Source organism: Anguilla anguilla, chromosome 9, assembly GCF_013347855.1.
Source record: "Anguilla anguilla isolate fAngAng1 chromosome 9, fAngAng1.pri, whole genome shotgun sequence".
NCBI lineage: Eukaryota > Metazoa > Chordata > Actinopteri > Anguilliformes > Anguillidae > Anguilla > Anguilla anguilla.
The window spans coordinates 17,954,660-17,970,680 of NC_049209.1; the positions used below are offsets into that span (position 1 = coordinate 17,954,660).

The 16,021-nt window shown below is 42.0% G+C and overlaps 1 protein-coding gene across 2 annotated transcripts in view; it reads right to left on the reverse strand.

Annotated features, from left to right (window-relative positions):
- Window positions 1–369: 369 nt before the first annotated feature.
- The window catches only part of LOC118235453 (connector enhancer of kinase suppressor of ras 2-like), a 57,120-nt gene continuing 41,468 nt past the window's right edge, over window positions 370–16,021 (reverse strand). For both annotated transcript variants that reach the window (XM_035432849.1, XM_035432848.1), the window contains exons 13-22: window positions 15,249–15,451; window positions 11,497–11,542; window positions 10,724–10,896; window positions 9,237–9,310; window positions 8,867–8,938; window positions 7,191–7,258; window positions 6,989–7,089; window positions 4,889–5,384; window positions 3,827–4,026; window positions 370–2,492 (exon numbers count right to left, since the gene is read on the reverse strand). In XM_035432849.1, coding sequence (XP_035288740.1) covers window positions 2,451–2,492; window positions 3,827–4,026; window positions 4,889–5,384; window positions 6,989–7,089; window positions 7,191–7,258; window positions 8,867–8,938; window positions 9,237–9,310; window positions 10,724–10,896; window positions 11,497–11,542; window positions 15,249–15,451 — 1,475 coding nt within the window. In that variant the 3' untranslated portion in view covers window positions 370–2,450. The remainder of the gene's footprint in view (window positions 2,493–3,826; window positions 4,027–4,888; window positions 5,385–6,988; window positions 7,090–7,190; window positions 7,259–8,866; window positions 8,939–9,236; window positions 9,311–10,723; window positions 10,897–11,496; window positions 11,543–15,248; window positions 15,452–16,021) is intronic.

Below are 16,021 nucleotides of genomic sequence, written 5' to 3' on the forward strand. Positions count from 1 at the left end.
TTCAGTACTTGATCAATTATAGTGGTGGATTGAACACACCACACCTGATTTCTTATATCTAAACCAGCTGCTGATTGCTTAACGTGAAAGTAAAAGCAAGCATATCCTGTTTCCCTCGAGGACCAAATTATTAGAATCTTGTTCATGCTGGAAGATTGGCAGTTAATAGGTGTGAATATGGTTATCTTACCTTCGCTCAAGTACTCAGACTGACAAGCAGACTCTCATGATATATTGGATGTGTGTGTGTGTGTGTATGTGTGGTTGAGCGTATAGTGCTTTCCAGAACTCAGCATTTATACCCATTAGTGTGTGCTTCTGTTTCAAATCATAAGTGAGGTAGCTTGATCAAATCTTTTAGAATATATATATTATAGAATATAAGCATTGAACAATTTATTCATAAAACCAGGTTATTTTTGACACTGAGACATGAGCTTGAAAGCACTTCAAATTCACATAATTGTTTACAGAGAGGGAACAACATTTTCAAATATTTTATACAAAGTCAAATAATTTGCACAAAGCCAAGACAAGAAAAAGCCTGGTCAGAGACACCTGACTGAGGCTTATAAGCCTTAGAATACAAAACGACTCAGAAGCATTCAGATAAATATCTCACATACAAAAATAGACCCTTTTTTAGTTTACTTTATGTTTCAACAGCTTGATATAACTAGGTTTATTATTGCCAACTGATACCCATCTCTGTACGTGCAAGAAGGAAGAACACCAAATTTAGGAGAGAACATCACATTTTCACGAGAGCCAGATGGAGAAGAGCGACACCGACGACTCAACGCGGGTTCCCTCAGGTACGGACACACTGCACAGAGCAAACAAAATGGAAAACTGCACCTTTCCATATAAACGTTATATTAGGAAAATGACTGTATACATATTGTCAGAAAATGCATGAAGGTCATTCTTGTTTGAGTCCAAAGACTTGGTTTGACTCCTCGCCCCTCAGAATGTTGACTGGGAAGGACCTGGAAGATGAACGGACCACAGAAATGATCCATTTTGACATGCTTTACCTGTAGGGATGTATTTGAATGAGTTTCATCTCTCGTTACCTCTCGTTATGTATACCTTACTGTTTCTTAAACCAATTATTGTTTTTAAAAACAATTACAGATCACCTAGATAAGCAGAGGTGGGCAAAGTCATTCATTGAGGGCTGGAGTACATGCAGGTTTTTGCTTTCACCAATTAACCTGGCTCAGTTAGCTAATTATATACACCAACGGCAGTTCAGTCATAGATTAGATCACAGTAAAACATCTGATATACAGCTATCAGCAGTGACTCATGGGTTTATCAAGAATTTCAGCTAAAGCGTCAGATCACATGAATGATCTGGCTGATTAAATAATTAAGAGCAGAAGCTGGCACGAAATCCAGAAACTGATACAGCCCTCCATGCCCATCCCTACATTACAGAGACTCCAGAAAGCTTGTAATATTGTTCAATAATAATAGTGACAATATACAACAACAACTGTTATGATGTCTGGATTTACTGAGGAATGTTGTGTGCAAAGCACTGTTAAATATAACAGCAATGTCAGTGGCAGGTCAGAGCCTGATGTTTCCTGCTGGAGTACCAGCCTTGAAAAAGAATCCAGGAATGGGAAACACTCTGGGGCTTCTGATTGCTTGAGAGAGGTACAACATCTATAGACTTTTCTGCAAGACAGGAGTGGTCTGAACACTGCACTGTCTGACATGGGGACAATTCACCACTATGATTTTCCTCTCATGGGACGTCTTATGAATGGTTCTAAATATGAATATGGAAACAATATTTTCATAGCGGGATTCTGAGTTCTAACACTCCCCTAGATATGAACAATTTTAATCAGATTTGAAAAATCTATAACTGCTGTATGGTAAAACAAAAAAAAACACAAAAAAAAAAACAGTGGTTTGATTTGCATTTCATATGAAGGCACTGTCAAATTTGAAAATGTAATTTAAAGATGGGATGAGACCTTGCTGTTTGAATGTCACAAGGGCCCTCCATATAGGGAGTTATTATATCTTCTGTCTCCCAGGCAAGAGAGTGGCCCCTGTGTAGCTGTGCAAATGTGTATTCAATGTTTAAAATTTGCTGTTAATCTCAGCACTGGCTGCAACATTATCATGTTGGGATATACAGGACAAAATAAGAAAAAGGAAATGTTTCAGTCAGGAGGCTGAGAGACCCGTGAGGCATGGGAGTGTGTGACATTCTCACACACGCACACACACACACACACACACACACACACACACACACGCACACGCACACGCACACGTTGGACAGAGGGGCAGAGACTGCTTCATAATATCACTGTCTCTCTGTGCTGTTCCATCAAGGTGCGCTTCTGGGGCAGAAATGTGGAAGGCCAGTAGTACAATCACTCCCTTGGGACCATGCACCAGTGAAATTTCCCCACAGGTTTGTTTCAGTATCTGGACGGGGGCTCCGCGTCGGGGAGCGGTACATCCTGCAAAAAGAAGTGAGAACATGTAAGAGGTGAGAGACTAAATGCATAAACAAGCATGAATTTACAAGCAGCTCAATGACTGGGTTCTAGACAAAGTTATAACCCCACTGGAGGGCATTTAGGTTCATTAAAAAAGCAAGTTTAGTGTTCTTAATATTTCTCTGTATTCCACATTAATAAATAATAATAATACATTTATTTTATGTAGCGCTTTTCATGGTACATACAATACATGATACATACATACAATGAATCAAAATTTATGAATTAACATTCTGTACACCACTCATCCAACAGCTTTTCAGTAAGACCTACCAAGTTTGGCTAGTAGTTCACCTAGTTGCTTGTGCTTTTTGTGCAAATAGCACACATTTTTTTAGATGATCACAATTTCACATCAGATAATTTCCCACTGATTAACACGTTCGGAATGTGAGCAACACACTTGCAGATGCAAACTACACTCTTATCTGTTCAAAATATGTGACTTTGAGTGAAGAAGATTTGTTTTTGTGGTGTACATTATGTGTTCAAAACATTATCCAAAATGTGAAATTTGAAGAGGTTTTGGGACACTGCTTTTAGTTATCTACACAATTTCTTTTGTAGTAGTGGGAAAGAGGTTGGGGGTGAATCCATTTGATGCTAGCTCGTGAATTTTGTGCAATAAACAGTGCAGTTCCATTTTTATGTACATTTTGGGTATACCAGGAATAATTCTTAATTCCTCAGTTTTGATACATAGTTTTGTTGGCACACGTGTGCCCTTCAAGTAATGCCATAAGCTCTCTGCTGTGTTGCCACAAAGTTATAAGGCTTTATTTGAGAGTAGTACACCCAGGTGAAAAATGCCTTAATAAATGCTTCAGGAGAAAGTGTTAGTACATGCACAACTGTGAGACATGCATAGCATTTACACAGGCACACACATGAGTGTACACATACACCTGCATGAACAACAATGAATTGTGGGTTTTAGTAACTTAATTGTGATAATCGGGTTTGGCCACATGGTGGGAGTCTTCAGCTGAAACCATACCCTTCAAATGTCCAAACAGGGTCGAACAAACAAAGAAAGAAAAACAAAAAACCCCCCAAAAAATCTGTACATCTGTACATCTTTCGCACACACATACACACACACAAGGGGATGACACAATTTATAAACGCCATCTTTGTAAACTTTTCAACCCACGGGGACATGAACATGAGAAACCTACAGCTGGAGGAGTTTTGGTTTGAGGCCCATGTGGAGGAGACACAAGGGTAGGGGCCATGTTCTGAGATCAGCAGAGACCCACCAATTAAACAAATAGATAAACGAACAGACATACCTTGAGCGTACTCTGAAGGATTTGCAGGCGGTGAAGCTTGTCGTTGAGCTGTTGATTGTTACAGCGTCGGACAAAGGACCGCTTGTACTCCAGTTTGGTAGACAGTCTGCGCTCGCCCATAGGGGACAGGTTCGCCCGCTCCAGGGCTCTGTACAGGTCTTGAAGGGAGTCTGCATGTTGTCTGTTCTCCTGCTCAACACCTGAGGGGGGAGCCAGAGAGGAAGGTTTAGAAAGGATTTTGCTATTCTTAACCTCCCCTCTTCTAACTGTTTTGCATATAATAACCACTAAGCCACAAACCATTGAATTCACTCAAGTTGCAGAACGTACAATCAACCAAACCGTGTCGTAAATGAGGGGAAATATTCCACGAGGGACAGGTTTTAATTAAGTATCAGCCACGGAGCAGGAGGAACAGACATATCGGATTGATAGCCATTCAGAAACTCAAGTCTTTTTTCTCTCCTCAGTTAGCTCTCCTCCTCTAAATTGCCTACAAAAGTCAATCATTTTTACATTTTCAATTTACAGTTTCATTAAAGCTCCAGATCAGATTCTATGTGGAAATAATTTTACTGAAAGCATTTCAAAGATACATTTGCTTAGATCTCGTAACTGGAATCTGAAATAATGAAGTCTGGTCAAATGTATCATGAAAAACAGGGCTTCATATGCCCGAAGCTGAATCTTGGAACATAAAAAACAGAAGCTGTCTGGCTTCATTTGCACTCCTCTCCGAGTGTATGTGTGTGCTTGTATACATGAACTGTATGTGTGTTAAAATATTTGTGTGTTCTGCACAATGTACACTATTTAATTAGGATTCGTTTTCATTATAATGATAGATAAATAAGATTAATAGATAAATTATCAGGATGAGGTCTGTCATTCACAGACAGCCATCTCAATCTGGGCAGAGGACAGCAATCAGAGCGATGTCACGCACTGCAGATGTGGCTGCAGGCAAGACAAAGCACCTGGGCTGCATAAGCATAGCCAGCGGTAGCTCTAGGTTGTGCATCCGAGGGTCAGCAGAGCCAATCCTCTCTGTTAGCCTCTCACCTCTGTCCCGGTTCTGCCCCGGCAGGTACCTGCGTGGGTCCTTGCGCGCGGAGGTGCTGGCTGAAGGTGCGAGCAGGGCATAGAGATCTCCGTCACGGGGTAGAGTGAAGCTTCGGGGCTTCTCCCCACCCCCCAACAGCTCACACACCCTCTGGCCCTCGGCCACGGGGAGGGGGCCGTAGTGGTCCTGCAGCAGGCTGCGCTGGGCCGGGAGCGTGGACTGGCGCCGGGGCTCGGGGGACAAGCCCCCGCCCGGCTGCCGCAGAGCAGGGTCATCCGGGGGCAGCGTTTGCAGGTAGTGCAGGCCCGAGCTGGTCAGGGGCGTCTCGATCAGGTCCTGCCAGGAGCGCCGCTGGCTGGTGGAGTTGCGCGCCGGGGAGCCACCGCAGCTCCCCGGTGGGGCCTGGGGGTGGAACTCCTCCCGGGGCGAGTGGCACGTTTCCACGGAGGGCAGGCGGCCATGTTTGGGCTCCAGGTATGGGCTGTCCTCGCTCATCTGTAGGGCAGGGAGCGCAAGTTAACCTCCACCAGCCAGGTCACCTGACCAACGCTGGCGTGATGGTCGTGTAACACTGCCCATGTGATCAGACCAGCTGCAACTTATTTTAATGGTGGGGATACCATAGGTGCGTCTGAATTCTTCCCTTTCCCCCATCACATTTAGGCACAACTGTGTGCGCTTGTGCTCTGAGGCATTGCACACTTCCATAGGACCTACCCTGCTGAGGGAGGCAGAGGAAGCTGCCATATTTTACCGGGCATTTTCAGAAGAAAACCAATCCCAATTCAAGCACTCAGGAGGAGTAGGACTGACATAATGGGCTTTGTGTCGACTTCAAATAACTGAAAAGGGTGAATGAAAATATTCTAACACATGGAGACTTTGAAGACACCCTTATTTCCAAAGAGAACTTTTTCAAACTGCTTTTTGTTAAGTAGGCTCTCGTTGCTCTAGCGCCTCCCTTCCTACCAATGGATCCTGGGCCAAGCTGAGGAGTAAAACTGCCCAGACTATAAGAGGTATTGCTGACTGGTGCTGAGCGCAGAATAACATGCTGGCCGCTGAAAGTGTGTACAGCGATTGCTGCGTTTCCTGGCCTCAGGGAATTCTCAGGCAGTAGCTGGAGTAAACCTGAGCTGATACTGAGATCATCTAAGAGCGAAGACTCACAGACGCAGCTCACATTTCACCCAGCTGCATGCTTCATAAATGCCACCTTTTCATGCCCGGGCCTACTCGGGCCATTGGAGCTAAAGTGGATTATCTTGCTCTCGATTGAACAGGGGTGGGAGTCAAGGGCAGATAACTTTTTTCCAACAAGTTTTAAAAGGCCCTTTCTTTGGCATTCTTCCGGAAAGGAAATTACCCTAAAGGACCCAGAAATGACTGAGTCCCTCCCTATCTCTCTCTTTGCAATGCTCTCAGCATAGTAGACAAGAGGAGAGAGGGAGAGCGTGAACGTAATAGAGAAAGAGGGGGTTAGTCTGGGAGCGCTGTAGAGGATGAGACAGAGCAAATTAAAGCACTCATCTCACTTTGACTGGAGAAGAGCTGTCAAGTAGGATTATCCCTTTTGGTTTTTTATTTTTCTCTTCTCAACCATTTCCTGGTTTTCTCACACGTAAGCCTTATTTAACAAGGGAGAGATCAGTAAGGAGGATGTACAAGCGTAAGTACCCTCTAACAACAGCCCAGAAGAGGGGTTGATATGCAGCAGCCATTATGGTGAAAGTTGAGTAACGGCCCTGTGCTGTGTGATGACAGATCCCAACGAGTCAGCCTCCAGATATGAAGAAAATACAAAGTACAAATGGATTGGGATTCTCTATTCCCTTATTATGTGAGAGTGAATGAAGAGCTCATAATAGCCACCTTCCTCACCCCCCTACAACCCACACAGAGAAACAGACCTCCGTGACAAACTCATTGCTGCACTACTAGATTCGTTTTGGTAGCTCATAATAGTGGCTCAAGCAAAACCAAGTTTGGCGTCTCAAGTAAATTTATCATGCTTCATTACTGAAGAACATTAACATTACTCCCATTACGTATTGAGCTTCAGGCCCTAAAAAGAAATGGAAAAAAAGATGGAGACTCACTAAGGTGGTGTGGGGGTAGGTGCCATAGGGAGGTGGGGGGCTGTCCTGTTTGGGTGTAGAAGGTGTGTCATTGTCCTCCTGCTCACTTTCACTCCAGTAATCTGCAGGATGAGAGAGAGAGAGAGAGAGAGAGCCACAGCAGTTCAGGAAGTGCAAAGCCAACTTTCACCTGCTGGGGACTGAGCCGTTTCTGTCCGCTCACCTTGGTCCTGCCTGACGACCTCTCTCTCCATGTAGCCCCCCGCTGCCATGCCGAGCCGACTCAGCCACCTGCGGGGAAACAGGAAGTGAAAGGGAGGAAGGAAGGGAAGCATCCACAATGTCCCATTCAATACGCATAACTTTGTGAACAGTGAGGCTCTACTAAAATGATGAAGATTTTAACTAGATGCTTAAAAATATACCTGATTGCATTTGGAAAGACATTTTGGGTTCGCTTCAAAGTAACACCACAATGAAAATGGTACACTAAGGCTTTAAGGCCAGGTTTCACAAAGCAGTTAACATGCAATAACTGTTTGATCATGCCTACGATGTAATCACCGCAAATTCTGCAGTTAGATTTGAGGGTGAATTTGTATGTGATTTCAAATTTAATTTGTGAAATTATGAGGCAATATCCTGTCAGATATCCTGTCAGTGTTTAGATTATGGCCTTAGACAGAGAAACAGTGAATTGTATACAATTTTTATATTGTTTATATTGTATAAAATGCTGCTTGTTCTCCCCTCCAAAAACATAAAAAGAAACATGCTTGGGGCAATTAAAAGTCTTGCTGATACCCTAATCTATGAATGCAATCCATGTATCACACTGTCTGACAATAAGAGCAACCCAGATATCTGAAGTATGAGTCTCACCTTTCACTCCTCACTGTCCACCATTAAAGTCAGCCGATTAACTTAAAATAGCTGAAAGTATTATTTGCATACTAGAATTTTATGAACTTATTTCACATGAATGAATTTTTATGACAGAATTGTTGGGGAAGTGAGAATTCATTAAAAATATGTTACATTACATTACAGGCATTTGGCAGACACTCTTATCCAGAGCGACGTACAACAAAGTGTATAACCATAACCAGGAACAAGTGTGTCGAAAACCCTAGAGAGAAGTACCGTTCCAAGTGCAGGGAACAACCGCATAGTTTAACTTGGACCCTGTAGGTTAATCTGATTAACACTAACACAAACAAGAACAGCAACAACGCAGTCTATGCTATGCTATGTTTATTCTCTGAAACCAGCGGTCAACGGTCAATGCCTTTGTGAAAAAGTTTTAAATTTCAAGTAAACATTAAAGTGTTTAGAAGCCCACATTACCCCTCTTGGATTAAGATATTAAGATATTTACACATCAGAATGTCTTAACTTGACTTTCACTAGATCAGTACTGTGCCCTGCCTGCCGCTGCATAGTTTCGATCTAATTTAAAATCTACCAAATTACAGCCATCTTTAATGTGACTAATTCCTTTAGTGTAAGCACGGTAACAGACACTATGAATCTTAAGGAATAACATGTTGCTATTGAGACCTCACGTGTCCACTGTAAATAGTACTGCATGTCCTGGCAAGGAGTATCAGCTTGAACACTTTATATGGCAAAGCACAAAGGCCTCATTAACATGGTAATAGCACACTTGAGTAATGAACACATTTCTGGAGGGAAATGGAACAGCGCTGCATGACAATAAGGGCTTTCAATAGTGCTGAATTCAGTCATTAGGGGAAAGGCAAGAAGGTCAATGAGGTTCAAATGAAAAACCTGCGATGCTATATTTTATTCCAGACTCCAATCTATTGTGGCTCTGCCCTCTAAGCTCTGCTGTGTCTGTGTTGCCCATTCCTGTGTCCCTCCCTGGCTTAGCCTCACCTGTCCATATCATCCGTGCTGTCTGCAGCAAAATAAAAACTCTTGATCTTGGGATGGCAGGCCTTGAAAGCACTGAAATACACAGAAAGAAGAAAAAATGGTCTTAGGAACGCAAATATACACACATACATGCATGCACACACACATCCACATAGATGCAGGCATGCACTCACACACACACACATGTATGGCAGTAAACACAGCAGTCTAGCACATGAGACTCATGCAAAAGGCTGAATGCTGCAGTAATTAAGTGATTGGTGACAGTGGCAGGTGAGACAGTCTTCCTTGCTGCTGAGATGGCCCTGTCTAAGCTGTCCAGTATTCCCCGAGTGCTACTGAGACTATTTGTGCTTCTGTGTGTACTCACTACTTCTTGCGACACTCGCTGGCACGATCAATGTTGAACTCTGGGAGACTGACAAAGCCCTCAGCCTTCTCATCCTGTGGAAGAGGAGCATACAGATACTTTCACTTCACACTCATCTCTCTCATTCACACATTTTTCTCTCTTTCCTGGTCACAAATACAGAGAGAAGCCACATACCAACATAGAACAACAAAGCTTCTAGCCCCTCTAGCATCTCAGTCTAGCAGCAAATGGAATGAAATTCCCAAGAGGAATTTACCCTCCAATAATAGCCCACCAACCCCATGCCAAAGCGACTGCACCCCCAAAACTGGTGAGGTCTGCATCTATCACTCAGTACAATTCTCACTGCAGTACTATTATTATTGGTGAAGATATCAACTCCGCAGGAAACTGACTCCATAATCACTCTGCTTCATCGAGTTGTCACTTCATGGACTCACCACAATTAAGCACAGCTAATCAAGCACCTCTGTGCATGTTTATTATTCTAAAAATTGTTCAATTATTTTGCAATTAAAATATCCTTAATGAGCACACAGTTTGAGTACATCTTCAGACACAAAATAAATAGTGTTTCAGAAAACCCTGTCTGCATGTGAATGCACTTTCAACACCTCTACAACCATTTGAAAAGTATTAATTTTTCTGGGATAAGCATTGTTAGGTAAACGTTAAAAGGTGAAACGGTAGGCATGGTAAAATTACTAAAAAAGGTTTAAGGTGTACCTAAAGCATAGTTTATTCTCTTGCATCCACGCTAGCTATGATTAATTAACATTGTCAGCTAATTTTAAGTGGGAATTATGCTTACACTATTATAGTAATATTTGTTCATCACAACAGTAAGTTTCCATATTTCTATACAATTCTTTTTAGAATTACACATGGTTTTTGGTTAGAGTGACTTCACATTCAAACACATTAAACATGGTGATTATTGATTTTAATATTTGCTATGAATTCGCTCAAATAGCATCCTTACTGACTGTCTACATGTGTATTGTGGAATTTGTGTTGGGTGCGGTTGTCTTTCGATTAAAAAACTGAATAGCATACCACAGTAAAATAAAATGCATCTTTTTATGAGAAATATTAATATTTCACGACTAGATGCAGTTTACATTTTGGGAATGAAGACAGTAATTACTCCCCTTAGCAAATTCCTCCCAATTGCTATAACAGCACTTTCTCTGTACTCATATGCAAACAAACAAGGCCCACAGATAACATATTTGGCCATTAATTATCCAAAGCTACATATGTACACACTTTTGGATTCAAACGCGAACAATTCATCATTTCATTTCTCTGCAGAATGCTTTAATCAGCACAACAAGGAGGGCTGAACATGTGGGACATTGGGAGATTTCAAACACTCCAGCAGTGACTTCAGTTGCGGTGATGTGCCCTGTGGTCTGAGGTAATAGACCGTAAAAAAGCAAACTCAGGTCTGGAACTGGCTAAGAATATCTGAAAGCATTCACCTCTTCATTCATATACCAATACAGGCAGGTATCCTTCAGGACGAACCAATACTTCTTCCACTTCTGAGAGAAGTAGCTCCTAGCATCCCTCTTCTTCCACAGCCAGCCCTCGCAGTCACCATGACCCAGGTCCTTACAGGAGATCCTGCGCTTACTGATGGAGGCCAAGGGCCCTAGACAGGGAGGACATGAACTGAGATCATAAAAAAGAAAGACTAGCACCCCAATCTGTAATGAGCATAGAGGGTAAAGAACCACAGCCAAAATAATTTGACAGCCGGCCCTGTGAGCATGCACCAATGTTTTTATTAATTATGGGTGGCTGTGCCAAATATAAGTAAAGGAAATGGGCTTGCAACTTCAAGATTGTAGGTTTGATTCCCAGGTGGGACCATTCAGCAAAGTGCTTTACCTGAATTGCTTCAGTAAATATCCAGCTGTACAACTACACTGTAAGTAAAATTACTGTAATCTGTGTACTGTTAAATGTCTAAAAATTAAATGAATACAATGGTTTTTATAAAAGTTAATCCCTAAACATGCAGTCAGACGACTTCAAGCATACCCAAAGTGCTTAAACTAGCTTGCCTAAGTTTAGGAAATGTCTATAGACAGAGAACCACAGTCAGAGTTTGTTTTGAGGTAAAGGCCCTTTCAACCACCCAAGGAAATGCTAACTAATGAGATGAAACACTGATTGACACTGAAAAACTAACACTGAAAAACTGACCAACACTGAAACACTTACTGACACAAAACAATATGGTTCTCACCTTTGTTCTTCTTGGACCGTGACAGCAGTGAAGACCGATGAAATGTCTGTAACAGAAAACATGCGTGACCAAAGGATCTTTTCGCAAACAGTCTGAAACCCTGTGGCTGGACAGTACATATCTTCCCAAGGAGTCAAGGCATTATGGGAACTTGTCTCTCTCAGCTGAGTTTTATTGGTGATTAGTGTGGTAGCAGTTTGAGTTGATGGAAGCCACTGTTCTACCAGTCTGAGCGTGCGAGAAGTCACTATGGCCATGCTGGTGACACCACTGAGAGAGATGTGTTTTCATCCTTCGCTCTGTATTTCCAGTTGGGGTCTGGGAATGGCCGTTTCTTCATTGAGCCATGCCAGGTAATACACCACATCTAATGATAATCACTTCTAATAAGCAATTAATTGTGCATAACATCAGGCACATATTACAGATCCCCAAAAGACAGTTAATTGATTGTAAAGCTGAATTTGCAGAACAACACCATAAATGTGATATGTTTTTTTCTTCAAATGGAATAGTTTCATAAGGCACAGAAGATGTATTGGTACCATGGGCTTGATTCACTGTTTGTAATTAAATAGAGTCCATTGTTGTAAATGATTTAAAACTCCATTACTGAAAGCCCCCTGTATAACCACATAAAGTTTAAAAGGAAAAGTAACTACACACTTGAGAGAGCCTATGGATATAATTCTGTTCACACTCTGATGAGTTTCAGAATAAGTGCTTTGAAATGCATGAATAAAGAGCCATATTTCAAAAGCTTTTGTGAGTGTGAGCCATTATTCTTTTTTTCAACTGAAAGTTCTAACCTTGCACACTCAATACAACAACTGCGAGTGCACTAATTTTGAAAGACTTAAATGCATAACACAGCCATTCACCCAAAACATTTGAAAACACTGCTGCAGCAGCAAATGAAAACATGTATATAACTTTTAGAAAATGCTACTTTAAGAATATTCATGTAACATTGGTTTTGTGATTGTATATGTTAGTGTGAGCTTCGAGTTTGTGTATATATGTGTGTGTGTGTGTGTGTGTGTGTATGTGTGTACATTATTTATAAATATGAATTTATGTGAGAGACATTGTTTTCTTGTTCAGCCAGCAAAGGTGTGATCTTGCAACCTTTATGGCATAGTATACAACTTCCTGTCAGATATCTTTAGTATTTTAGATTTAAAAGCCCCTGGCATGAAAGGCTGACTGCACACTGTGGAAATCAGCAAGACGGATAACCCTGTAATGGTCAACATCAGCTAGGTCGCTACACTGGCTTGGGGATGCACAGTTGAGTCTCTCTCTGGCTGCCTATACCGCGATTTTCCCACATTGAAATGTCTTAGGTGAGTCGCCTGTTTTTTCAAGCCCCCTAAGCCACCTATAGGAGCAATCGTGGGGGAAAAAAAAATACAAAACCCCGAAAAAAAATAGAAATGGTCTGTGTATTTATTGGTACAATTCTCTCATAAATGATACTGCATTTCAAGTTTACGTGGAACCTTAGACACACTAAATGAACTATAGTAGAATCCGCTTAAGTGCATAAAATAATGATACAATAGACAGAGTGCCGACAACAGCATATGCCAATCTGGCAACCGCTAAAGACGCGACTTTCAACAGAAACCGCCTACCTTCGTAAATTTTGGCAGTTTTGTAGCTTTATAGCGCAATTCAGTTTATTTATGAGGCATCTGCCGACATTAAATGCATATTTATAGATTATTATGCGATTATATATTATTATGGACATAATTCCAGCAAAATATTGTAATATGTGATAATGGTTTATGCAAATATGCAATCTCTTTACAATGGAATGAATAGGAAATTGCTTTGGTTTGGCAATTCAATTAAAAATACCTGAAATATGTGATAATCCATTATGCAACTGAGTGGATTTAACTGTATTATCATTAATCTACACTGTTTTGCCTACATGTACAGATTGAACTGAGAAAAAGAAAATTCTGAAAAACTTTTATGCAGCTACAAGGTACAAGTAACACAACTGACAAAAAGGATGGTGCAAGCATTCTTTGAGTGAATGCATAAAAATAATTTAAATACATTAAAGTGGTATTTCTGTAGATTCATTAAATTAAAAGGTAAATTGTACCCTAAGTTTTCAGTGACAAAACTGAAATGCATTTCAAGTCATAGAGCAATTCCAAATATCACTATTCTGGTAGAATGACCCCTGTGTTAATTCTTCAGTATAAGCTATATTTCCCCCAGGTTCTGGCACTTACAATGTGTAACCATTCAATAAATATTTTAATTGTTCCAATTTGTCATTTTTTGCCACATGTTTCTTTTTTTAATAGCATAATGTATTGTGGTAGTCTCTTAAAAGACTTTACAGAACTTAATATAGCTAAATACAGGGAGACAACGCATTAACTTGACAGTGGCAGTAAAGCCGGACCCATCGCAGTTCCCGTCACGCAAAGTCAACACCTAAGCCCTTTTTTTTTTGAGCCAGGAAAAACCCCGCTATATATAGAGCCCCGCTCGGCAGGACAGGCAGAGCCTGCTGAGCAGTGATGTACAGCGCTGATCTGTCTGTACGGCAGGGAAGGGATGACACACAGAGACTCAGCTCTGCGGGAGGACAGGGACGGAAAGAGGAAGACAGAGAGAAGCGCCGGCTTCCGCGTCGCGTTCTTCCAGATGGTGGGATAGCGTGCCCCAGTTCCGGTGCGGAACTTGCTGTTTGCAATCAGAGCGGTTGATCAAACCCAAGGTTGCAGCAGCCCGTAAGCAGACCCGTGGGAAGCAGTTCTACTTCATACACTCACACACCCCGAGTTCGTACATTTTCTCTGAATCACATGCACATGCATACATATTGTACATGCACACGCATCCACATAATATATGTCTGCTCACGCCCCTAAAAACACAGAATGTCACCATCCCACAAATCAGCCATCTGGGCTGAGACTGATCTGTTCAGCGACACAAAAGGCACAGGTTAGCTAGATTGACACACCCTTACATTCCTCACATCTATTTGTCATCTAGCAAATGGATCTGTTGCACTGACACCTGGGAGCTACAGTGTGCTTATCTGCAGTGATAAATGACGACAGAGGATTTATGATAAGTAATGAGAGGTTACAGAGTGAGCACTTTTGTGTCTGCTATGAATGACTAGTAACACTGTGCAGGAATTTGTGATGAATGCTTCAACTGTATCTGTATACTGATAATATATTGGAATCATTCATGGTGCTACTGTTTTGGTAATCAGTGATAATCAGCTATTTTAGCCAGCAGCTCTATGACTATGACCCTGCTCCTGCTGAATGGCTGAAGCTGAACAGAAGAGAACTTAGTTAGCATTTAGATGGGAGAACTCCTCAGAAAACAAAGTTACTGCTGTAAGTCGTGTTGGATGGGCCAGCAGGGGACGAGCCTCCCTCTGATCAAATAAACCCGCTCATCACTGTGAAGAATTTCGAATGTGAGAAAGGCACTATATAAACACAAGCCTTCATTATCATTAGTGATAAGTGACTGTTTTCGTACTTAGGGATGAATGGTTTCATCGTATCTGTGTTAAATGATGACATAATGGAACCATTCATATAATATGATATAAGATGAGTGGTTGTGGCTAGGTTAATGTGTGCTATCTCTGACTGGTAACGGTGAGAGGTTAGCGATCGGTGGTTCCACCGTGGAGTAGCCCCTGAAATAGGCTGCGCAAGAGAGGTGCTGTGCGAGCTGTGGTGGACACTCACGTGGTAGAGAGAGCTGGATTCAGAGCTGGGGGTGGACATGGACTCCTGTCTCAGCATCTCCATCTGCAAGGAGGGCAGCTGGGAGTAGTGGCTGGGGCTGGCACCCCGATCCCCCTTCCTCCGGGACCGCTTACTGCTTCGCCCCGTAAAGTGCTCTTCAGTGGGAGCCTTGTCCACACTCACATAACGCAGAAGGGAGTTCTCTGAGGGGGACGCAGGAAGCACGGTTACCTCAGAGACAGGAAAAGCTGCCAATACAGAGCATATAAGCACTTATCATGGGACACACTTTCATCACAGGAAATGCCAGTGATCTGTGCAGCATGCTGCCTACCTTGAGAGAAATGCAGAATATAAAATGATTCAGTTGTGTGTGATTTTGTATTAACTTTCACAATTAATTTGTGTATAAGAATAAATGTTTTTTGTCATACAGCAATAATGAGCACTGAGAAATGTGGATTGGAAAGAAATGGACATGAGTTCTGTGCCTCTCCATTAGCATTTCTGCATTATTTCGCTCTGTACACGTGTGATAATTGCACTGAGTGAAATCAAGCGACTTTATGAAGACAGTAATTCCCTGTGCCTCCCCTGCCTTTTCTCATGTCCGTAGGAAACGCTCATGACAGGACATAATACCCTCATGGAAAATGTGTCCATTAAAGGGACATACTGTACCCACATAACAGGAAACACTCATGACAGGACATCACAGGACATGTAGACTATAGGCAAAAGGCAAGCCTAGATGTACTAATCACCCGGTACTT